The 25,932-nt window shown below is 37.9% G+C and overlaps 1 protein-coding gene across 5 annotated transcripts in view; it reads right to left on the bottom strand.

Annotated features, from left to right (window-relative positions):
* The window catches only part of PHTF1 (putative homeodomain transcription factor 1), a 70,749-nt gene that overhangs the window by 9,322 nt on the left and 35,495 nt on the right, over nucleotides 1-25,932 (bottom strand). For 3 of the 5 annotated variants that reach the window (XM_055584694.1, XM_055584693.1, XM_055584696.1), the window contains exons 6-15: nucleotides 20,026-20,182; nucleotides 18,706-18,840; nucleotides 17,279-17,438; nucleotides 13,149-13,322; nucleotides 12,960-13,049; nucleotides 11,162-11,383; nucleotides 7,994-8,122; nucleotides 7,199-7,471; nucleotides 6,058-6,189; nucleotides 5,470-5,556 (exon numbers count right to left, since the gene is read on the bottom strand). In XM_055584694.1, the coding sequence (XP_055440669.1) occupies nucleotides 5,470-5,556; nucleotides 6,058-6,189; nucleotides 7,199-7,471; nucleotides 7,994-8,122; nucleotides 11,162-11,383; nucleotides 12,960-13,049; nucleotides 13,149-13,322; nucleotides 17,279-17,438; nucleotides 18,706-18,840; nucleotides 20,026-20,182 (1,559 nt within the window). The remainder of the gene's footprint in view (nucleotides 1-5,469; nucleotides 5,557-6,057; nucleotides 6,190-7,198; nucleotides 7,472-7,993; nucleotides 8,123-11,161; nucleotides 11,384-12,959; nucleotides 13,050-13,148; nucleotides 13,323-17,278; nucleotides 17,439-18,705; nucleotides 18,841-20,025; nucleotides 20,183-25,932) is intronic. The other 2 variants (XM_055584695.1, XM_055584697.1) reach the window with 1 other exon arrangement.

The following is a 25,932-nucleotide window of genomic DNA, read 5'->3' as shown; positions in this document are numbered from 1 at the left end:
AAGAAAAGTAAAAGCTTTATATTTTGGTATCATTAACAGCACTTTTTCAAACAAGGCCCCCACCTTTTCAATTTGAACAGGCTAGAATCCATTCCTCAATCTTGATTGTAACTAGGTATAGCTATGTGACTGAGTTCTCACCAATATAAAAACAATCACCACCACCACCACCACCAATGGATTACTGAAGAAATCAAAGAGAAAAAATTTTTTAAATACCTAGAGACAAAAGAAAATGAAAACACAATTATCCAAAACCTATCAGACACAGAAAATCAGTTCTTTATAGAGGGATACAAGCTTACCTTTGGTAAGAAGAAAAATCTCAAACAACCTAACCTTATGCATAAAGCAACTAGAGAAAGAACAAATGAAACCCAAAGGTAATAGAAGAAAATAAATCAAAAAGATCAGAGCAGAGATAAATGAAATAGAGACTAAGAAAACAACAGAAAAGATCAATAAAACTAAAAGTTTGTTCTTTGAAAAGACAAACAAAACTGATAAATATTTAACCAGACTTATCAGGGAAAAAAGGGAGGGGGACCAAATCAATTAATTAGAAATGAGAAACCACTACAAGCAATTATATATCAATAAAACAGACAATTTAGAAGAAATGGACAAATTCTTAGAGAGGTACAATCTCTCAAGACCGAAAAAACAGAAAATATGAATAGATCATTCACAAACACTGAAATTGAATCTATGATTTTAAAACTCCCAGACCAGAGAGATTCACAGGCGAATTCCACCAAACATTTAGAAAAGGGATAACATCTATCCTTCTGAAATTATTCCCAAAAACTGAAGAGGAAGGAACAATTCCAAACTCACTATATGACGCCACCATCACTCTGATACCAAGACCAGACAAAGAAATCACACAGAAAAAGAAAATTGTAAGCCTGTAACACTGATGAACATAGATGCAAAAATCCTCAACAAAATAATAGCAAACTGAATCCAACAAAACTGTAAAAGGATCATATACCGTGATCAAGTGGGATTTATCTCAGAGATGCAAGGATTTTTCAATATCCACAAATCAATCAGTGTGATACACTACACATTAACAAATTGAAGAATAAAAACTGTATGATTATCTCAATAGATGCAGAAAAAACTTTTGACAACATTTAACATCCATTAATGATTAAAAACTCCCATCAAACTGGACATAGAGGGAACATATCTCAATGTGCTAAAGGCCACATATCACAAAACCACAACTACCATCATATTCAACAGTGACAAGTTGAAAGCATTTCTTCTAAGATCAAGACAAGGATGCCCAACTTCACTTCTTTCATTCAACAGTGTTTTGGAAGTCCTAGCTACAGCCTTCAGAGAAGAAAAAGAAATAAAAGGAATCCAAATTGGAAAGGAAGAAGTAAAACTGTCATGGTTTGTAGACAATATGATACTGTACATAGAAAATCCTAAAGATGCCATCAGAAAATGATTGAAGCTCATCAGTGAATTTGGTAAAGTTGCAGAATACAAAATTAATACACAGAAATCTGTTGCATTTCTATACACTAACAACAAAAGATAAGAAAGAGAAACTAAGGAAATAATCCTATTTACCATCATATCAAAAAGAATAAAATACCTAGGAATAAACCTACTTAAGGAGGCTAAATACTTGTACTCCAAAAACTATAAGACACTGATGAAAGAAATTGAAGATGACACAGCAGATGGAAAGATATATACATATATATACTGGTTTCTTGGACTGGAAGGATTAATGTTGTTAACATAACCATACAACTCAAGACAATCTACAGATTCAATGCAATCTCTATCAAATTACCAATGAAATTTTTCAAAGAACTAAAACAAAAAAAAGTTTTTAATTTGTATAGAAACACAGAATATGTCGATAGCCAAAGCAATGTGGAGAAAGAAAAACAAAGCTGGAGGAAACAGGCCCCCTGACTTTTGACTACAATACAAAATTACAGTAATCAAAACAGTATGGTACTGGCACAAAAACAGAAATAAGATCAATGGAACAGGATAGAAAGCCCAGAAATAAACCCACAGACCTATAGTCGATTAATCTATGACAAAGGAGGCAAGAACATACGATGGAGAAAAAACAGTCTCTTCGATAAATGGTGCTGGGAAAACGGACAGCTAAGTGTAAAAGGGCGAAATTATAAAATTTCTCTAACACCGTATACAAAAATAAAATGGATTAAAGACCCAAATGTAAAACTGGATACTACGATATAAAGTTCCTAGAGGAAAACACAGGCAGAACACTCTTTTACATAAATCACAGTAATATCTTTTTGGATCCATCTCCTAGAGTAATGGGAATAAAAGCAAAAATAAACAAATGGGACCAAATTAAACTTAAAAGCTTTTGCACAACAAAGGATACCACAAATGAAACAAAAAGACAAATAACAGAATGGGAGAAAATGTTTATAAATGATGAGACCAACAGGGCTTTATTCCCAAAATATACAAATAGCTCATACAACTCTGTAACAAAAACACCCAAATTAGCCCAATTAAAAAATGGACAGAAGATTTAAATAGACAGTTCTCCAAAAAAGGACATGCAGATGACCAAAAGGCACATGAAAAGATGCTCAACACTGCTAATTATTAGAGAAATGCAAAACAAATACATAATAAAGTATCACCTCACTTCAGTCAGAATGACCATCATCAAAAAGTCTACAAATAATAAATGTTGAAAAGGGGTGTAAAGAAAAAGGAACCCTCCTACACTGTTGGTGGGAATGTAAATTGGTACTGTCACCAGGGAGAATATGAAGGTTTCTTAAGAAACTAAAAACAGAGTTACAACATACGACCCTCCAATCCTACTCCTGGGCATATATCCAGACAAAAATATAATTGAAAAATATATATGCATCCCAATGTTCATTGCAGCACTATTTACAACAGTCAAGACATAGAAGCAAAATAAATGTCCATCAACAGACAAATGGATAAGGATGTGGTATATATATCACAGGGAATTATACTCAATATTTATAACCTATGTGCTTAGTCACTCAGAATCGTCCAACTCTTTGCGACCCCACAGATTGTAGCCCACCAGGCTCCTCTGTCCATGGGGATTCTCCAGGCAAGAATACTGGAGTGAGTTGCCATGCCCTCCTCCAGGGGATCTTCCCAGCCCAGAGATCGAACCCAGGTCTCCCACATTGCAGGTGGATTTTTTACCATCTGACCTACCAAGGAAGCCCATATAAGGGAAAAGAATCTGCAAAGAAAATATATAGTTACATATAAACATGTATAAATATGTATAACTGAATCACTTTGCTGTATACCTTAAACTAACATAACATTGTAAATCAACTATACTTCAATTTTAATAAAAAAGAGAGAGAGAGCTCAGAAATAGAAAATATTTTGTAGCAAACTCAGATTTGTTACCAAAATAAATGAAATAAATGTTCAACATTAGAAAAGCAGAGATATTACTTAGCGAACAAAGGTCCGTCTAGTCAAGGCTATGGTTTTTCCAGTGGTCATGTATGGATGTGAGAGTTGGACTGTGAAGAAAGCTGAGCGCCGAAGAATTGATGCTTTTAAACTGTGGTGTTGGAGAAGACTCTTGCGAGTCCCTTGGACTGCAAGGAGATCCAACCAGTCCATCCTAAAGGAGATCAGTCCTGGGTGTTCATTGGAAGGAATGATGCTAAAGCTGAAACTCCAATACTTTGGCCACCTCATGTGAAGAGCTGACTCATTGGAAAAGACCCTGATGCTGGGAGGGATTGGGGGCAGGAGGAGAAGGGGACAACAGAGGATGAGATGGCTGGATGGCATCACCGACTCGATGGACGTGAGTTTGAGTGAATTCCGGGAGTTGATGATGGACAGGGAGGCCTGGCATGCTGTGATTCATGGGGTCGCAAAGAGTCAGACACGACTGAGTGACTGAACTGAACTGAAAGATATTAAAGCACTTTGATAGATTAACAGCAAAAAAAGAAGAAACAAGCAATCAATATGCTGACTATAGAAGGCAACTAAAATATAAAGAAAAAATAAATGAAAAGGGGTAGAAAAAAAGATACAGCATACAAAAACTAATCAAAAGACAGCATGGTTACATTAAAATCAAATAGAATAGATTTTAAAATACATTAGAGACAGACACATTTTATCAGTTCATGAAGACAAACAAAGCTTGACACTGTTCAGGATTAAGGGAGATTAAAGAGCTAAATGACAGATGAGAGATGACAGCTAAATGAGTATGTGATCCTGGATTAAGAAAAAAAAAAAAAAGACTATAAATTACATAAAAGTCAATCCACCAAGGAGATGGATATCAATTCAATTCTAAGTCTGCATGCACCCAATTATACTGCTTAAAAACATATAAAGCAAAAATTGACAGAAACAAAAGGAGAAAAAGATAAATCCACCATTAGAGCAGACATGACCACACTTCTCTCAATGGTTTATAAAATAAGCAAACCAAAAAGATGAGTAAGAATATGGGAAATTTCAGCCATATAACTAATAAACTTGGGCTAACTTATAGAGAGGGAAAACTGCTCTCCAAAACAATGGAATACAAATTCTTTCAAAGAGCTGATGGAAGATTTAGTGAAACTGACTATGTACTGGATAATAAAACAAGTCTGTACATATTTCAAAGGACTGAAAACATTCAGAGCATGTTCTCTGACTGTCGTAGAATTAAAACTCAGTAAGTGGAAAAGTACAGAATAAAGCTGTCAATTCTTATAAGAAAAAAACCACAGAAATAGAAACAAAAATATATATAGGGACCTCTCCAAAGAACCTAGGAATGCACTTTAAGGGTCTCCCGCTGGCCAAATCTAGGACAATTATGCATCAAAACAATATAGTAACAGTTTATAATCCACTGGATAAAAATAAGAATATAGGAATCCATAACATAATAAATGAATGAATGATTAAATGGGGAAAAGTCTACTTTAGAGTGACAATAAAATTAGAAGAAATGATGAAGTTAGAAAAATCACTATTTTGTATCCATCATGATATATAGCTTTATTACCAATCAAAAACTTCCAATTAAGTTACCATGATTGTAGAGTCTTAAAGGACTAAAAATTACTCTTATTCTCATTTCAAAAGTCATAAAAATTAACAAGTATTCAAAATAGCAAACGAAATTTAGACACAGTAAATACACACACACACAGGGTTGGCCAAAAAGTTAGCATGGTTTTTCTGTACCATCTTACAGAAAAATCCAAACACATTTTTTGGCCCAACCCAATACTTCAGCATAACCATTCTGGGACCTTCACCTTGGACTCTCCGGTTCCCAGAGCTGTCAGAAACAAACATCTGTTGCGTATGTGTGTGTGTGTGCACGTGTGTGTAGTCACTTAAACACAGTGAACTAGTTTAAAACAGAAAGCGAGTTCTATTTTCTACTTTCCACTGAAATAGATCTGAAGCTCTTACCTGGGCACAACAAATGAAAGCAATGGAAAGTGTCAGCAGGAAGACGGAAGACACAACGACGTCCACCGATCGCTGTGGGCCCCGTCTCTAGAGAGTGAGACACAGGTTAGCGTTGTAGGTCCCCGCCAGAGACAGATTAGGGGACCCAATCTTACTGTGCTGGTGTGAAAACGAACGTTTATAAGAAGTTTCTGACACAGGAGTTTAATATATTTTGGACATCTTCAACTTTAATTAAGCTCTGAGATTCATGCCATTCAAGTTAAGGGTGTGATTGATTCACTAACACATTTTCAGCAGGAATGTTTCCACAGAAGTCAGAGAAAGATGCAACATTCAGCTTATCACTCTGCCCTAAGAGTTTAAAATTTATTTTCCCTTTCCAAGCCCTTATTTAATTAGCTCTACCAGCTCTGCAGATAGATCACTCCCAATCTGGTGTCAAACAGGTGAGCTAGATGTCAGTCACTGATATGATCTGTCCAGAACATAGGACTACCCAGCCTAGTGAGTATCTGCCACCAGAAATTTCAATGAGCATGTTTTCTGTGTATTATTGCAGATATTCCCTGGTTAATTAAAACTCACCTTTAGAAAGGAACGCAGTGATAACCATATCTTAATGTTCTCCACCTTTTTAAGTCTGAAATGAGGTATTTCATATTTCCTAGCTTTCCTGGCAGAAGTAATATGGCTGAAGAGTTTTGCAAATAAAAATCTCTAGAGGAGGTTAAAAAAAAATCACAAAGTGAAATATATGTGTGTGTCACTGTGTGTATACTTATATAATTGTAAAATATTCCCAGCACATAAAAAATATTAAAAGAATCAAGTTCTGATCATTATGTATAATGTGCTTTCTGTAGCAACAGATTAATGAGCTATTAACAATGCTTTTTCACTTCCTGTCTTAGTGACTTCTTCATGGGGGTTTCCCCAAAGGCTCAGTAGGTAAGGAATCCACCTGCAATGCAGGAGACACAGAAAATGCGGGTTCAATCCCTGGGTCAGGAAGATGCCCTGAAGTAGGGCATGGCAACCCACTCCAGTATTCTTGCCTAAATTATTGCATGGACAGAGGAGCTTGTAGCTTGGGCTACAGTCCAAAGGGTCACTAAGAATTGGACACAACTGAACACGCATGTACACATCCTTATGATATACTACACTCTGGACATTTTCAAGGAATATACCTTGGAGACCATTGTGAATCCCAACCTTCACAAATTCAAACATTTATACAAAATTCTAGCTTACTCCCAAATTACATTTCCATTCAAAAACTGTATTTTTTTGCACATATCACCAATATAATAAGCCCTCAATACCAAACTCTTATCCAATTTCAATAAATTTATTTATTTATTGGATATTGGCCATTTTTCAGAAACATTTTCACCTTGGAATTACTACACACTCTACATATATAAAACACATCAAGGCACATCAAGGAGCAGGTGCGAGCAATCAGCTAGGCTCAGCCACTCACTCCTACATATAGGCTCAGTAAAATTTCAGATTACAGCATGTCATTTGTAAATAATCAATATCAGAAGTGTTAAACCCACAAATACCAAAAGTCCACTTATCAAGCCTCCACTGCCCATGTTAGCTTCTGGAGAGAGAACAAAGCTTCTGGAGAGAGAACAAATCAAGACAACAAAAGCAACTCAACAGAATATCATATACAAAAAAAGAGGTGAGAAATTTTACTCAGTTTTCTACTGACCTGTTTATATGTTCTCTCTGCCACACACATCATGAAAAAAAACATCCAGGTAAGACACAGTCGCTCAAAAAAGTTAATTATAGACAAAATAATAATAGGTGTAACAGGTGGTGCCCCACAAAAGAGAGTCAAGATCTCCTCAGCTGAGATGGACTTTAGCTGGTCAAGGTTCTTCTCACGGAACAGTCGGTGTAAAAAAGGGAAAAATGCTAATCCAATGGTGACGACATTTCCCAGCATCTGATAACCTACTCCTTGCTGATATGCATTAACCTGGAAATTAATTTAAAACAGCTATCATTATTGCACAGCTTTATGGAGTTGTGAAGCAGTATTTGTCAAATACTATTTAGATTATTATAAACTAAATCTGTTTTAAAAGAAATACAAATAAAAATGACGTACAGATTTATGACTTTTAGGATTAAATAAGAAATATTTGTAAAGTCTACCTGAATAATTGATCAGGCTCACAGAGACCTTTGTAACAAATTTAAAAACACACTACCAAGTGAAAACTGGCCACAAAATCTAAGGTACACATACTTGTGTCTTAAAAACAGAGTCAATGTTTTGATCATTAAACACAATCTGAAATAGCTGTCTGTGTGTGCCTGTGTGTTCAGTTGTGCCTGACTCTTTGTGATCCCACGGACTGCAGTCCACCAGGATCCTCTGTCCATGGCATTTCCCTGGCAATAATACTGGAGTGGGTTGCCATTTCCTTCTGCAATGAAACAGCTGCTGATTATAAAACAGATCTTTTGAAAACTCTGAAAACTTATTAAACCTTACCCTGCTCATGATGATGCCACTTATTTCCAACACAGACATATCCATCTTTTTGCACTCATTCCCCTCCCAGATTATTGCACTAACTCGATCCGAGGCAGGACTTGAGTTCTGAAGCCAGAATAAATGGTTCTGAGAAGAAAAAATAAATATTTCCATCCACTCATTCTTTCCTCCTTTAGAATTTTTTCCCTTTGTCCGGTTCCCAGACCACATTCGCCAGTGCTCTGCCTTGTCATTCTGTTCTCTCCCTCCCAAAGCCCATTGCTCCAATTACCACCTCCACGATGCTGGCTCCTGGTCCTTTCTCTTCACTAAGCCAATTTCTTACCTGAAGAGAGGTTGTATGTCTTCTATGATAATGGGAGGTAGGATTCCATGATCTCCGAAGTTGCTTCCCCCTCTAAGCATATGGAAGTGAAGATAAGCTTGGCGTATTCATGGGATATTAAGGAGGAAAGTATTTCCATAGCACCATGACTAGACCAGGGGTAGGAGGAAGTTAGGTAGGAGAGGCGCTAACAGGCCTTAGATATCACAGGAATGGAAGGAGGTCAGCCTTTCTCTGGTCTAATCAGGACATGGAAAAGCACAGAAGGTCACTATGAAAACAGCCCAGCACTTTCCTCTGTCATGTCATGTCTTGTTCTTCAAGTCCCAACTCAAGTCCATTTTCTCAACATGTGCTCTCTGAAGGCCACAAGTCTCTCTCATATTGCCCTTCTCTGAATCGATCAAAAGCCTGTACAGTCTATCGCAGATAAATTTGCATCTAATTATATGCTGCTGCTTTTATAGTGCCTTCTACTTGTTTTCCATAAAATCATCTTGTCTCCAAACTAATACATAAGTTATTTTTTTTTTAAATATCATATGGCATATTTCTTCTCCTACAACAATGCTTAGCATAATGCTGAATAGCACTTATGGATCTATTAACCGATTTAGCCAAAAAATATTTATTAAGCAGCTACTATTAACAGGAACTATGGATATAATGGAGAACAAGATACAAGGTTCTTGACATCAAGGAGTTTACAGACTTATAGAGAAGACATGATTAAATAAAGTTACTGCATAGTGTGATAAGGGAAGAGAAGAATGCTTTAGGAGCATATTAAAAAGACTTCCTAAGGAAGTATCAACTGAGCCAAGATCTGAAGGACAAAAGGGGGTGACCCAAAGGAATGAGTGCTGGAGAAAAGTGTGTTTCAGGCAAATCAATCAGTTTGTGGAAAGACCCAGAAGTACATGAGGAAACTGGAAGAAGTTCAATTGAGTTGTGAGACTCAACTCAACCATGTGAGACTGTATCAGAGCAAATAAATAGAAGCAAATAATCCAAAAGGAAAAAGAAAGCAATTAAAGCATTGTAGGGGGAGTGGCATCAGATCTTTACTTTTAAAAAACAATTTTAGTATTTTATTTTTTTAATTTTATTTAATTATTTGGCTGAGGTGGGTCATAGTTGCAGTGTGCGGGCTCTGTAGTTGTGTGTGGGCTCCAGAGCCTGTGGTGCACAGGCTTAGCTGCCCCAAGGCACAGGGGATCTTAGTTCCCTGACCAGGGATTGAAACCATGTTCTTTGCATTGCAAGGCAGATTCTTAACCACTGGACCACCAGGAAGTCCCAGATTTGTATTTTAGAAGCATCATTCCGGCTGTAGTGTGGAAAATGAAGCAAAAGGGAACAAGACTAGAGAAGCTGTTGTAAGGATCCAGATGAGAGCCATCCACTAAGCAGGGTGGACACAGATGAGCAGATGCAGATATTATACAGCAGAATCGAGAAAATGTGACGACAGATTAGATACAGGGGATGGCGGAGGGAGGGGTGTTAAGGCGGGGCAGTGGTGACATCAAGAATGGCCCCAAGAATTCTGACTTGGGTGGTTAGTGGTGGCATTTAGAAATATGGGGACTAAAAGAAGAACATGTTAGGTGGGAGAACTGGGGAATGATGCACTCTACTTAACATGGTGAGTTTCATCTTAACCTAGTTATTCTTACATATGCCTTAAAATTATACCATAAATTCCAAAAGTACAAAGGTGGAAATCATCATGATGCTATGCATAACTACCAAAGGCTAATGTAATTTAGATGAATCTTCAGACTGAATGAAAGAATATTTAGATTCAAATTTTGACAGAAAAATTGGAGGGAAAAGTTTAAAACTTTAGTGATAAAGTATATGTTGTTTCCAGGTAGTTTATGAAAATTGTATACATTTAATGAAGCAGAATGTTTTTCATTATAATGTATCACCTAAATCTAAGGTATCTTAGAATCAAGAAAATTCAATAACTAAACAAATGAATATCCAACATCCACTATTTATTAAGTCATTGTGGAAAAAAGAAAAGAAAAAATAAAACTAAGAAGAGTCATGATCATTGGCATTAAACACAGGAAGGGCTGATATGAAAACCATTTTTTAATCTTTCAGTCCAGCCAGCAGAGGGACAAGCTCATGAAATAATCATTGCAGCTCTACAAGTATTTAAGTAGAGAGTAACCAATCGTCCGACAAAAATAGTAATAACCAAGCTAACATGTACTGGTTGCTTACTCTTTGCTAAGATTGTGCTAAGCACTTTAAATTATCTCATTAGATATATCACAATATTTCTAAGAAGTAGGAACTACTGTTACTACATGACAGAAAGTAAAAACATTTCTGAAGAATGAATTCCTAGATTGATTGGAAGGTTGAAATAAACTAAGAATCCCCATTTACAGGCTATCTGATTTTATGATACTAAAAGAGAACCTGAAATTAAAAGCATCGCTTGCTTTATACATTATTAGAGAAGAAAGCAATGCCATCTCCTAGTAATTCACATAAAATGCTGTGATATATCTGAAAATACAGTATGAGGTTACTACAGCCCTGCTCATATAAAATGAATATTAAGGATCATTCTAAGGAAAATAAGAAAAGGTATTAGGAAGAAACCGTTAGGTTAGGGGAATTAGAGAGTGCTTTCTTCTGAGTACTGAGCCCAACATCTTCAATTACAAATTACGCTCAATTTCTTCATCTCTAAATTAGGGATAATAAGGGTCCACCTTATAGGGTTACTATAGAATTAAAAGAGATAATACGGTGCCTGGCACACGGTAAGTACACAGTAAATATTAGTTATTATTATTGTCACCTTTACAGACCTGCTGGAAAACGTCCTCTTTGGGGTCCCGTTTGGTCCCTGAGTGAAGGGAGCTCACATGTGCCCCCTCACTGTCGCTGGTGACAGATGACCGGCACTCAGGGCCATGCAGCAGGTCATCCCATAACATGTCCTCTGTCTCCGAGTCGTGGCGGGTGCTCTCCGAGTCTCTTCTCAACATGTTGAGGCTTCGAGAGCCACCACTCATGCCAGACCTAGAGCCCTTTAAGGGAAAAAGAAAAACCAAAAAAAATTATTTCATTCATTTTTAAAAACAACTATATCTGAAATAAAATGAAAACAAGGCACCTACGGTGATGACTGGCATGCTCTCATAAACTGATGGCCATGCCTTTGTTGACAAGACTTGACATAACAATAATACCCTTTCATATTTAAACGTGAACTCTGATGACTCTTAACAGACTATAAAAGAGGACTCTCTCTGAGAAGTATTGCCAAGTCATGGGATTGTTCAGCTGAGGTGCCCTGGGGTGGGAGTGACTCCTGTAAACACATCCTGAGGGCGGACTCTGGGAGTAGGTGTGGCTGAGCCTACTGGCACACCCAAAGTGTCTTCTACTCTAAATATTGTGAGCTTGACCATAGACACAATCACATCTGGGAACCCAGCCAAACAGGGAAAAGGGTAATCAAGCAGAGGAAAGGATGGACATTGCAGCTCTCCTGCAGTATAAACATAAATATGAAAGTTTTTCCACAACCCAACAACCTTGCCGATCAAAACAAAAGCTACCACCATCTCCTCCCCTGATCTCTGAATTATGATGTCCCAAATGTACAATGGGCTTCCCTGGTGGCTCGGATGGTAAAGAATCCACCTGCAATGTGGGAGACCTGGGTTCGATCCCTGGGTTGGGAAGATCCCCTGGAGGAGGGCATGGCAACTCACTCCAGTATTTTTGCGTGGAGAAATCCCATGGAGCCAGTATAGTCCATGGGGTTCCAAAGAGTCAGACAAGACCGAACGACTAAGCACAACACAGAAAATGTACAATATGTCCATTAGCTTTCATGATAAGCAGATTTACTGCTCCCATTTCTCATTTCTCAAATATCTGTCCTCAGCATTAATGCCACTTACACAGAAACAATGCTTAAGAATAAACTCCATATTCCAAGTGAATATTAAGTGGGTTTCCCTGGTGGCTCAGACAGTAAAGAATCTGTGTGCAATGCAGGAGACCTGGGTTCAATCTCTGGGTTGGGAAGACCCGTGGAGAAGGAAACAGTTACCCACTCCAGTATTCTGGCTATCATCATCCAGGGATTCAGGAATCTCTTTCTGGGTATCATCTATACTTTTATGATCAGATCAAAGACAAAGAGCTCATTCTTTTTCTTGGGTGACTAGTCATATAAAAGCTGATAGATTAAACAAAAAAAAGCTGCTAAATAGGTACAGTTGGAGGCAGAGGAAAAAGTGAAAGTGTTAGTCAGTCATTTCTGACTCTCTGCGACCCTATGGACAGTAGCCCACCAAGCAGCTCTGTCCACGGAATTCTCCAGGCAAGAATACTGGAAAGCGTGAGTAGCCATTCCCTTCTCCAAGGGATTTTCCCGACCCAGGGATCCAATCCAGGTCTCCTGCACTGCAGGCAAATTCTTTACCATCTGAGACACCAGGGAAGTCCTTTACCCATTCCTTTTTTTTTTTTTCAATTGGTTGTCCTAAAGTTATGTGTATATTTGCTAGCCCCTCCTTTGCATCAAAAAAAAACAAAGGAATGGATAAACTTACTACATTCAAGAATAAGCCTTGAAAAAGGATACATTACCTGACTGAAGGCTGCTGATTCAAACTCTGATTCAGCCAGGCTATCTGAATCCCGCACAACAGAGCACCACTTGGAAGTGGTCTTTTTTACCTGCCAAAAATCAAGACCACAAATGACAGGAAAATATGTTAAATACTTTGTTACTTGGGAATTAATGCCTATACTTTAATAAACTAAAATAAAAATTACCTGAGTGTTTAGTTGTCTTGAAAGTATTGATTTTCTACTCTTAATTTCACAACCGTTGTCACTTGAGGCCCCTTCCACACTCCTCCGCAGTATCATCATCTGTGTCTGGGCTTCACCGTCATCGTCACTTGACAGATCATCTGAAATCCCATTACCCAAACGCCTAAAAGACTCCTACAAAGAGAACAGCAATGTCCTCACAGGGGACCTCCCAGAAGACTCTAGTAAGTTGTGTGTATAAAAACTAAGAAGCAGTAAAAGTAAACTAAGTCAAAGTTGAACAAACCTACATATTCGTTGGTCTTAATAAAGAAAAATATTAAGCTTTCTTGAAACTAAATAATTTAAATAATGTAGAGGTTAGAAGCACAGGCTTGAGTCAAAGTCAAGTCTGAATCACAGCTCTTCTACTTATTAGCTATGTAACTTTCAGTTCAGTTCAGTTCAGTTGCTCAGTCGTGTCCGACTCTTTGCAACCCCATGAATTGCAGCATGCCAGGCCTCCCTGTCCATCAACAACTCCCAGAGTTCATGCAAACTCATGTCCATTGAGTCAGTGATGCCATCCAACCATCTCATTCTCTGTCATCCCCTTTTCCTCCTGCCCCCAATCCCTCCCAGCATCAGAGTCTTTTCCAATGAGTCAACTCTTCGCATGAGGTGGCCAAAGTACTGGAGTTTCAGCTTCAGCATCAGTCCTTCCAAAGAACACCCAGGACTGATCTCCTTTAGAATGGACTGGTTGGATCTCCTGGCAGTCCAAGGGACTCTCAAGAGTCTTCTCCAACACCATAGTTCAAAAGCATCAATTTCAGCACTCAGCTTTCTTCACAGTCCAACTCTCACATCCATACATGACCACTGGAAAAACCATAGCCTTGACTAGACGGACCTTTGTTGGCAAAGTAATGTCTCTGCTTTTCAATAGGCTACCTAGATTGGTCATAACTTTCCTTCCAAGGAATAAGCGTCTTTTAATTTCATGGCTGCAATCACCATCTGCAGTGATTTTGGAGCCCCAAAAAATAAAGTCTGACACTGTTTCCACTGTTTCCCCATCTATTTCCCATGAAGTGATGGGACCAGATGCCATGATCTTCGTTTTCTGAATGTTGAACTTTAAGCCAACTTTTTCACTCTCCTCTTTCACTTTCATCAATGTAACTTTAGGTGAGTAAGTAAATCTCTCTGGGCCTCAAGTTCCTCATTGGAATGGTGATGACAATAAATAAATAAATCCCTCTAAGGTCAGGAACAAGACAAGGATGTCCACTCTCACCACTATTATTCAACATAGTTTTAGAAGTCCTAGCTACGGCAATTATAGAAGAAAAAGAAAGAAAAGGAATCCAGATCAGAAAAGAAGTAAAACTCTCACAGTCTGCAGATGACATGATATTATACATAGAAAACCCAAAAGAAACTATCAGAAAATTACTAGAGCTAATCAGTGAATTCAGCAAAGTCCCAGGGTACAAAGTCAATACACAGAAATCACTTGCATTCCTATACACTAACAATGAAAAATAAAAAGAGAAATTAAGGAATCAATACCATTGACCACTGCAACAAAAAGAATAAAATATCTAGGAATAAACCTATCTAAAGAGACAAAAGACCTGTATACAGAAAACTATAAGACACTAATTAAAGAAATCAAAGACGACATAAACAGATGAAGAGATATTCCTCATTCCTGGGTAGGAAGAATCAATATTGTGAAAATGACTATACTACCAAATGCAATCTACAGATTCAATGCGACCCCTATCAAAATTACTAATGGCATTTTTCACAGAACTAGAACAAAAAATTTCACAATTCATATGGAAACACAAAAGACCCTGAGTAGCCAAAGCCTTGAGAAAGAAGAATGGAGCTGGAGGAATCAACCATCCTGACTTCAGACTATACTACAAAGCTACAGTCATCAAGACAGTATGGTACTGACACAGAAACAGAAATATAGACCAATAGGACAAGACAGAGAACCCAGAGATAAACCCACACATCTACTCATACCTTATTTTTGACAAAGGAGGCAAGAATATACAACGGGGCCAAGACAGTCTCTTCAATAAGTGAGACATCTGGACATCTACATGCAAAAGAATGACATTAGAACACTACCTAAAGCCATACACAAAGATAAACTCAAAATGGATTCAAGACCTAAATGTAAGACCAGAGACTATTAAACTCTTAGAGGAAAACATAGGCAGAACACTTGATGACATAAATCAAAGCAAGATCTTCTATAACCCACCTCCTAGATTAATGGAAATAAAAACAAGAATAAACAAGTGGGACCTTATTAAACTTAAAAGATTTTGCACAGCAAAGGAAACTACAAACAAGGTAAAAAGACAACCCTCAGAATGGGAGAAAATAATAGCAAAGGAAATAACTGACAAAGAATTCCCAAAATATACAAGCAGCTTATACAGCTCAATACTAGAAAAGCAAAGAACCCAATCAGAAAGTGGGAAAGGCATCTGAAGAGACATTTCTGCAAAGAAGACATACAGATGGCTAACAAGCCCATGAGAAGATATTCAGCATCACTCATTACTACTGCTGCTGCTGCTAAGTCACTTCAGTCATGTCTGATTCTGTGCAACCCCATAGACAGCAGCCCACCAGGCTCCCCCATCCCTGGGATTCTCCAGGCAAGAGCACTAGAGAAATGCAAACCAAAACCACATGAGATACCACCAGCCAGGATGGCCATCATCAAAAAGTCTATAAACAACAAATGCTGGAGAGGGTGTGGGGAAAAAGGAACACTCTTGCATTGCTGGTGGGAATGGAAACTTATACAGCCACTATGGCAGGTGGTATGGAGATTCCTTAAAAAGCTAGGAATAAAACCACCCTATGACCCAGCAATCCCACTCCTAGGCATATGCCCTGAGGAAATCAAAATTGGAAAAAGACACGTGTACCCCAATGTTCACTGCAGCACTATTTACAATAGCTAGAACATGCAAGCAACCTAGATGTCCATCGACAGATGAGTGGATAAAGAAGCTGTGGTACATATACACAATGGAATACTACTCAGCCTTCCTGAGGAGTTCCTTCCACAAAAAGGAATGCATTTGAATCCGTTCTAATGAGGTGGACGAACCTAGACCCTATTATACAGAGTGAAGTAAGTCAAGAAGAGAAATATAAATATCGTATTCTGACACGCATATATGGAATCTAAAGAGATGGCACTGATGATTTATTTTCAGGGCAGGAATGGAGAAACAGACACAGAGAACAGAGCTATGGACATGGGGGGAGGAGAGGAGGGAGAAGGGGAGATGTATGGAGAGAGTAACACAGAAATTTACAATACCATATGTAAAATAGATAGCCAATGGGAATTTGCTGTATGACTCGGGGAACTCAAACAAGGGCTCTGTGCCAATCTGTAGGGGTGGGATGGGGAGGGAGATAGGAGGGAGGTCTGGGAGGGAGGGGACATGCATGTACCTATAGCTGATTCTTGTTGATGTATGACAGAAAAAACCACAAAATTCTGTAAAGCAATTATCCTTCAATTAAAACATTAAAAAAAAAAATAAAAGCATCTATCTCCCAGAGCTGTTGAAACAATTGAGTGAGTTATTACATGTAAATCACTTAGAATAGTGCCTGATTGCAGTAATGGTTCAAAAAAAATTAGCTCTTTTTATAACTCATAAATGCCACAGTCTAACAAATGATAAAATATTTCATGACTATAACATAAAAGTATAGTTATTTTTAGACATAAAGCAGAATAAAAGCTCTATCTAAACATAAAAATATTTTCCCAAACCTTAACACACACTATTCCTGCCTCTCTGGAAGATGACATGGAAGCCTCTACACCAATCTGTTCATTGAATCTACCAGCCTCCTCCTAAGTCTTGGACCAGGGGCAGATACAACAATAAGTTCTGCCCCTAGAAATTGGAAGAATAAAGTAAAATCTTCATATTATTCTTCATGGTGTTCTCCTTTTCATGTCCTTTGGTTTTACATTACAAATGCCACAAATCTATTAGAATCTATTGTGTGCTTTTAGCAGAGTCTAAGAATAGAAAATTTTACACAAGAAAAGGACCAGGTAATACTTATACTCATCTAAATCTTACCCTATGGCCCTTTTCTCCATCGGAAAATTTTGCTTTCTCTCTTGTTTGCCACATTCTGATCTCTGGTCGACACTGTCTCTTCTTGATGATAGGATGCAGACAACCTGAATCATAGTCAGTTTCCGTCCCTCTGTTACATATTAATTTAACTCTTTTCATCCTATTTTTTTTAAAGGAAAAAAATGATTAGTAATTAGTTTTCTGAAAGTAGTATCTTTCATGAAACCACTTTTCTTCTGAGGAGTAGAATATGTTAATCTGGAAATCAAGAAGATTCAGAAATCGTGTTTTTCAGGCTCTCCAGCTTTCCTAAGGGTGTAGGAAGCCAGAATATAGTTCTCTCTCTAGTTTCCAAAGACTTGGGTCAGTTGATTGAGAGGAATCCTGTTCTTTTTGGTTTTGCAAGGAAGTAGGTTCACAGTCTTCCTCTCAAACACAAAGCCAACCCCTCCCTCACACTGCCTGTTTGTTACACTTCACAGGGAACTCTTCTGTCCTTCAAAGCCCAGTAACTCTCAGCTCTTCCGTGACTCCTGCCGACTGTGTCACCCCAGAATAGTCATTCCATCTGCTGAACTGCATGGCCTTCAGTCAGCATGATACCATTCACGGTATTTTCACATTGTTGTGACTGCCTCATGCTAGTTTTACTTTCCTAATAAGACGGTAAATCACTGAGAAGAGGAAAGTGCAGTGCCCAGCACAATGTTCAGCTAAAGAACTCAAATGCTTCAATAAAAGAGTGTCAACTTATCTTTAGAAAAATAGGTGGACACAATTTGTCTTCAAAAATGAAGCTGCAGAACACTTTACTTTTGAGTCACAAACATTAATATATGACAAAAATAAGTATTTCTTCGAGTCACAGTACCGCTGTCATGACCTACAAAATCATGCAGGAGGTCGAAGTTGTCTTAGACTCATCTCCCCTTCTGTCCTACGGCCCACTGACAGCAGCCTCCTACCCTGCATCCCACATCTAAAGAGAAATCAGCTCTCACACTGAAAAATACCTCATCTCCTAAAAATTCTTCTTTCTCTCAAGACATTTGCCAATATGGCTTAAAATATTTAATCTTTGAGAGTATTTATATTCCTGTAATCTTGTGGTCTAAAAAGCCACTAAAGATCAAACAGAAGGACACTTTTATGGTAGATAACTGGACTTATGGGTAATACGGCAGACACTGGTGATGCTGTGAATAAGAAAACCACTCTAGAACTTTTAAAAATCACACCACTATGATAATATGCTTATGCTGCATACTCCTAAAACCTAATCAGGTTATGTACTATGCAAACACTAACGTGAACACAAAAACAAGTAAAACTTCCTTTTTATGGGAAGTATTAATAAGTATTAATTTGGTGAAAATGTGAAAATTGGGAAGTATTAATAAGTGGGAAGTATTAATAAGACTTCCCACCTGTTGCCAAAGAGAGTCCTCCAAAAACTACCATTAAGGGGTGCAGATTCCAAAGTTTCCACTCCTCTGGCTTTATCAGAGGAGTTATTTCCATTTTCTCGGCTCCCATCACCATTCACAGTTTTTCGTAATTTTCTACAAAAAAATATTTCAACAACTTCAGATTATTCAAGACCTTTTCTATTTGTGCTTAGAATATCCCTACCATTTACCACCTGAAATTAAGTATAATGAACTTCTCATAATGAGGATAAATTACGCATGAACATTTCTGATTTAAGGGCAAAAACAGATTCCAAAGATACCAAAGGGTATCATTTTGTTCATTCATTAAAGAAACAGAACTGCTATTCAAAAATATTACTAGCAGGAAAATTTTCTTATATATGATCAATAGTCTTTTCAGGAAACACTAAAAAAAATAATGAACAATTTCTTTAAATATGGATGTCAGAAATCTACCCATTTGGCACATTTAATCAGGGAAACATGAAATAATAGCAAGCAAGCATTTTTTTGGCTATCCTATGCAGTGAAAAGATATATCCTGTAAATACCAATGAAACACAGCAAAATATTTCTTTAGAAAACATTAAATAAATTAAACTGAATTTTCAAGGAATATTCTTTTCTGGGGAGAAAAAAAAAATATGTTTAGAAAATAACATTCAAAAATAAGTATAAATATGCTGAAATTCTTTGCACCAAATGAAAAAATCTTAAACTCCTTGGGGGAACAAAAACTTATCAATACTCTGAGGAAAGATGACTTGTGGAAGATAATACCATATATACTTTAAAAATGTTTAACAGTTCCAAAACCCATACACAGCACATGATCAGTAAAGACATGACATGAATCCAACGTGTAGAAAAGCTAAATCTTTATTAAAAGTTCAGAACATGTAGAAATCAATTCTTTTTATTTACTATTGAAAAAAGGTAAGAACATTAATACCATTAATCAGACATACTAAGATCCTTGTATATAGTGAATTTTCACCAAATTTTAAGACTGAATTGTGAAGAATGCTTTACAAAAATCATCATTTAAGGTAAATTTTAGTAAGGAATAATACAGTATAGAAATTTTCCTTTTAAACAACTGTACTGAATGACCCCCTCCCGGTTAAAAGTTTATGACAAAGTTTCTTAGCATCAGGGAGAAAAGTAAAAGTAAAGCACTCAATTTCTTCTAGCCAAAAAAAATAATGAAAAATATATGCAAAAGAGGAAGACTTTTATTAATTTATTTAAGATTTTGTTCTACAATGCCTCTCCTAGAAAATACACAACCACGAGTACAACTTCTTATCTCACCTTCTTCTCCGATTTCCATTGTTCCCTGATGGCCTTGTTATCTGAGTAGACACAATTTGACAGTGGACAGTTCCCATGAGTAACATAAGGCACAAGGGTCCGAGGACTTCACTTACATTCACGATAGGCATCATAAAATATAACACGAGTGCTATCACTGAAAAGAAAAGGTTTCAAAATGGAAACCATTAAGGCTCATCTTTAAAATCAATTCTAATAACCATACAGATTATTTCTCCAAAAATCTATCATGTAAAAAGGATACAGGTGATTTCCTTCAACACAATCCACCTGCACATTAGCTGGGTGAAAACCTGAAGCCCTAGATCACAGAGCGAGTGAAAAATGATGTGTCCACAGGATATGCCTTTCTGGCAATATGATAGTCTAGGTATTTCTAGATATTTCCACCACGAAACAACTAGCTGCCATATAATCCTTCATACTGTTGCTCTGCTCAGAGGAATAGTATTTTTCAAGGCCCAGAGTTATATGTAGCAATTAGTAGATCTAAGATTTGAACCCAGGCAGCTAGGCTCCAGAGTCTTTTTTGGGACGTGGGGGGCGGAGGGGGGAGGTTGCACAGTGTGACATGTGAGATCTTAATTCCCAGACCAGTGATAGAATGCAGGCCCCTGCAGTGGAAGCATGGAGCCCTAACCACTAGACCAACAGGGAATTCCTAGAGTCCTTACTGTTAACTGCTATGCTACATTTCCTCTCTGTATGTGCAAAATGTCCAAAGATATAAAAAATGAAAGAAACAGAAAAATATTACAAATTATCTCCCAAAACTTTCAGATACAAGTTTACAGATTAGTTCTTTCAGACTTGCTCATAAAGATGATTCTTGTGCTATACGAACTTTTCTATGTGGAGAAAAATTAATTTCATTCCCTAATACCCTGAAGCGGAGAAGGCGATAGCACCCCACTCCAGTACTCTTGCCTGGAAAATCCCATGGATGGAGGAGCCTGGTGGGCTGCAGTCCACGGGGTCGTGAAAGTTGGAGACAACTGAGTGACTTCACTTTCACTTTTCACTTTCATGCACTGGAGAAGGAAATGGCAACCCACTCCAGTGTTCTTGCCTGGAGAATCCCAGGGACAGCGGAGCTTGGTGGGCTGCCGTCTATGGGGTCGCACAGAGTCAGACACGACTGAAGCGACTTAGCAGCAGCAGGAGCAGCAGCAGCAATACCCTGAAGAGCATTCTTGCCTTGAAAACCCCATCAACAGTATGAAATGGCAAAAATATATGATACTGAAAGATGAACCTCCCAGGTCAGTAGGTGTCCAATATGCCAATGGAGAAGAGAGACATAGCTCCAAAAGGAATGAAGAGGCTGAGCCAGAGCAGAAATGATGCCCAGTGGTGGATGTGTCAGGGGGTGAAAGTAAAGTTCGATGCTGTAAAGACCAATATAGCATAGGAACCTGGAATGTTACGTCCATAAATCAAGGTAAATTGGAAATAGTCAAACAGGAGATGGCAAGAGTGAACATCACAGGAGTAAAGGGCTGAAGACACTGAGACATCACAGCAATGCTGGAAAATAACAACAGCAATACATGCTCCACCCTCCACTCTCTGCCCGGACAAAATAACCTTTAAGCAACAGTAAAACAAAAATATTTCAGATTAAAAAACTAACGATTTCTCACCAAAGGCCTGCATTACTTCTATTCCTTAAAATGTGGATCCTCAAGAAGGAATGAAGAGTATTGCAAATGGTAAATACCTTGGTAAAATTAAACACAATTTGTCATTTTACTCTACTTAAAATGTATAGGCTGATTTAAAACAAAAATTGTTATCTTGTGGGGTTTATATGTGCTTATAATGCATATGGCAACTGTATTGTAAAGGGTTCAGTTCAGTTCAGTTGCTCAGTCGTGTCCGACTCTTTGTGACCCCGTGAATCGCAGCACGCCAGGCCTCCCTGTCTATCACCAACTCCCAGAGTTCACCCAAACCCATGTCCATCAAGTCAGTGATGCTATCCAGCCATCTCATCCTCTGTCGTCCCCTTCTCCTCCTGCCCCCAATCCCTCCCAGCATCAGAGTCTTTTCCAATGAGTCAACTCTTCGCATGAGGTGGCCAAAGTACTGGAGTTTCAGCTTTAGCATCATTCCTTCCAAAGAAATCCCAGGGCTGATCTCCTTCAGAATGGACTGGTTGGATCTCCTTGCAGTCCAAGGGACTCTCAAAAATCTTCTCCAACACCACAGTTCAAAAGCATCAATTCTTCAGTGCTCAGCTTTATAGTCCAACTCTCATATCCATACATGACTACTGGAAAAACCATAGCTTTGACTAGATGGATCTTTCTTGGCAAAGTAATGTCTCTGCTTTTTAATATGCTGTCTAGGTTGGTCATAACTTTTCTTCCAAGGAGTAAGCCTCTTTTAATTTTATGGCTGCCATCACCATCTGCAGTGATTTTGGAGCCCCCCAAAATAAAGTCTGACACTGTTTCCACTGTTTCCCCATGTATTTGTAAAGGGTAGGGGAATTAAATGAACCTAGAAAACTGCAAGGTTTTTACACAATAGGCAAAGTGCCCAGGTTCATTACTTGCGAGTAAGGAAAGACATGGAATGTTGGGAGTGCCTTTAGATCAGGTCGTTACTCTCTTAGGTATTAGCCAAGAGAAATGAAAGCATATGTGCACACAAACATTTGTATCTGAATATTCATAGCAGTTATATTTGTAATAGTCCCATATTGAAAAAAATTCAAATATCCATCAACAGGTGAAAATATATACAAACTATGTCCCATTCAGAAAATGGAAGGCTCTCAGCAATGGGAATCAAGTACTGACATACAACAACATGAGTGAATTTCAAAATAATTTTCCTAATAAGTCAATCAAAAACAGAGCACAAATTCTATTCTACTTATATAAAATTCTAGAAAGTGCAAACTAATCTGTATTAGTAGAAAGCTGATAAGTGATTTCTAAGAGAGAACAAAGGAGACAGAGGAGAGGGATGAATTATAAATAGGAAAATGAAAACTTTGGGGAAGGGTGGATTTGCTCATTACCTTGATTTATTATATACCTTGATTATATTTTCACAAGTGTATATATATGTCAATTGCATTTCATTGTACACTTTAAATAAATTCTAATTATTATACATTAAAAAAAAGTGTGAAAATCGACATTTTAGGAATCAGTGAACTAAAATGGACAGGAATGGGCAAATTTAATTCCAATGACTATTTTATCTACTATTGTGGGCAAGAAATCCTTAGAGGAATAGAGTGGCCCTTATAGTCAACAAGAGAGTTCAAAATGCAGTACTTGGATACAATCTCAAAAATGACAGAATCACCTTGGTTCATTTTCAAGGCAAACCATTCAACATCACAGTAATCTAAGTCTATGCCCCAATCACTAATGCCAAAGAAGAAGAATGGTTCCATGAAGATCTACAAGACCTTCTAGAACTAACAGCAAAAAAAGATGTCCTTTTCATCATAAGGGATTTGAATGCAAATAAGTAGGAAGTCAAGAGATACCTGGAGTAACAGGCAAGTTTGGCCTTGGAGTACAAAATGAAACAGGGCAAAGGCTAATAGTTTTGCCAAGAGAATGCACCAGTCATAGCAAACACCCTCTTCCAACAACACAAGAGAAGATTCTACACATGGACATCACCAGATGGTCAGTAGCAAAATCAGATTGATTATATTATTTGCAGTCGAAAATTGAGAAGCTATATACAGTCAGCAAAAAGAAGACTTAGAGCTGACTGTGGCTCAGATTATGAGCTCTTTATTGCCAAATTCAGACTTAAATTGAAGAAAGTAGGGAAAAACCACTAGGCCATTCAGATTATAGAATGGAAGTGACAAACAGATTCAAAGGACAGGATCTGATAGAGTCCATGAAGAACTATGGATGGATGTTCACAACATTGTACAGGAGGTGGTAACCAAAACATCCCCAAGAAAAAGAAATGCAAAAAGGCAAAACGGTTGTCGGAGGAGGCCTTACAAATAGCTGAGAAAAGAAGAGAAGCTAAAGGTAAAGGAGAAAAGGAAAGATATACCTATCTGAATGTAGAGTTTCAAAGAATATCAACAAAAGATAAGAAAGTCTTCTTAAGTGAACAGTGCAAAGAAATAGGGGAAAACAATAGAATGGGAAAGACTAGACATCTCAAGAAAATTAGAGATAACAAGGGAACATTTTATGCAAAGATGGGCACAATAAAGGATAGAAACAGTATGGATCTAACAGAAGCATGAGATATTAAAAAGAGGTGGCAAGAATACATAGAAAAACTGTACAAAAAAGGTCTTAATGACCCAGAGAACTATGATGGTATGTTACTTAGCTACAGCCAGACATCCTGGAGTGTGAGTCAAGGGGGCCTTAGGCAGCATTACTATAAACAAAACTAGTGGAGGTGATGGAATTCCAGCTGAGCTATTTCAAATCCTAAAAGATGATACTGTCAAAGTGCTGTACTCAATATGCCAGCAAATTTGGAAAACTCAGCAGTGGCCACAGGACTGGAAGAGGTCACTTTTCATTCCAATCCCAAAGAAGGGCAATGCTAAAGAATATTCAAACTATCACACAATTGCATTCATTTCACATGCTAGCAAGGAAATGCTCAAAATCCTTCAAGTCAGGCTTCAACAGTACGTGAATCTGCAATTTTCAGATGTACAAACTGGATTAAGAAAAGGTGGAGGAACCAGAGATTAAATTGCCAACATCCACTGGATCATAGAAAAAGCAAGAGAATTCCAGAAAAACTTTTTGCTTCACTGACTACATTAAAGCCTTTGACTGTGTGGATCACAACAAACTGTGGAAAATTCTTCAAGAGATGGGAATACCAGACCACCCTATCTGCCTCCTAAGAAATGTGTATGTAGATCAAGAAGTAACAGCTAGAACCAAACATGGAACAACAAAACTGGTCCAAAATTGGGAAAGGAGTACATCAAGGCTGCAAATTGTCACCCTGATTATTTAACTTATATGCAGAGTACATCATGTGAAATGCCAGGCTGGATGAAACACAAGCTGGAATCAAGATTGCTGGAAGAAATATCAATAACCTCAGATATGCAGACGACACCACCCTAATGGCAGAAAGCGAAGAGGAATTAAAGAACTTCTTGATGAAGGTAAAAGAGAAGACTGAAAAAGCTGGCTTAAAACTCAACATTCAAAAAATTAAGATCATGGCATCTGGTCCCATCACTTCATGGCAAATAGATGGGGAAAAGATGGAAACAGTGACAGACTATTTTCTTGGGCCCCAAAATCATTGTGATGGTGAATGCTGCCATGAAATTAAAAGATACTTGCTCCTTGGAAGAAAAGCTATGACTAAACTAGACAGCGTATTAAAAAGCAGAGACATCCACTCACTTTGCAGACAAAGGTCCATCTAGTCAAAGCTCTGGTTTTTCCACTAGTCATGTATAGATGTGAGAGTTGGACCATAAAGAAGGCTGAGTGCTGAAGAACTGATGCTTTTGAACTGTGATGTTGGAGAAGACTCTTGAGAGTCCCATGGACAGTAAGGAGATCAAAGCAGTCATCCTAAAGGAAATCAGTCCTGAATATTCATTAGAAGGACTGATGCTGAAGCTCAAGCTCCAATACTTTGGCCATATGATGTGAAGAGACTATTTGCTGCTGAAGACCCTGATGCTAGGAAAGACTGAGGGCAGTAGAAAGGGGAGGCAGACGAGGAGATGGTTGAATGGCGTTATTGACTCAGTGATGTGAGTTTGAGCAAATTCTAGGAGATAGTCAAGGACAGGGAAGCCTGGTATGCTGCAGTCCATGGGGTTGCAAAGAGTCAGACATGACTGAGGAACTGAACAACAATACCCTGATACCCAACAAATATAACAACAGCAAGAAA

This window comes from Bubalus kerabau, chromosome 6 (assembly GCF_029407905.1).
Source record: "Bubalus kerabau isolate K-KA32 ecotype Philippines breed swamp buffalo chromosome 6, PCC_UOA_SB_1v2, whole genome shotgun sequence".
Classification (NCBI taxonomy): domain Eukaryota; kingdom Metazoa; phylum Chordata; class Mammalia; order Artiodactyla; family Bovidae; genus Bubalus; species Bubalus kerabau.
This window is presented reverse-complemented; position numbering and strand designations above follow the sequence as displayed.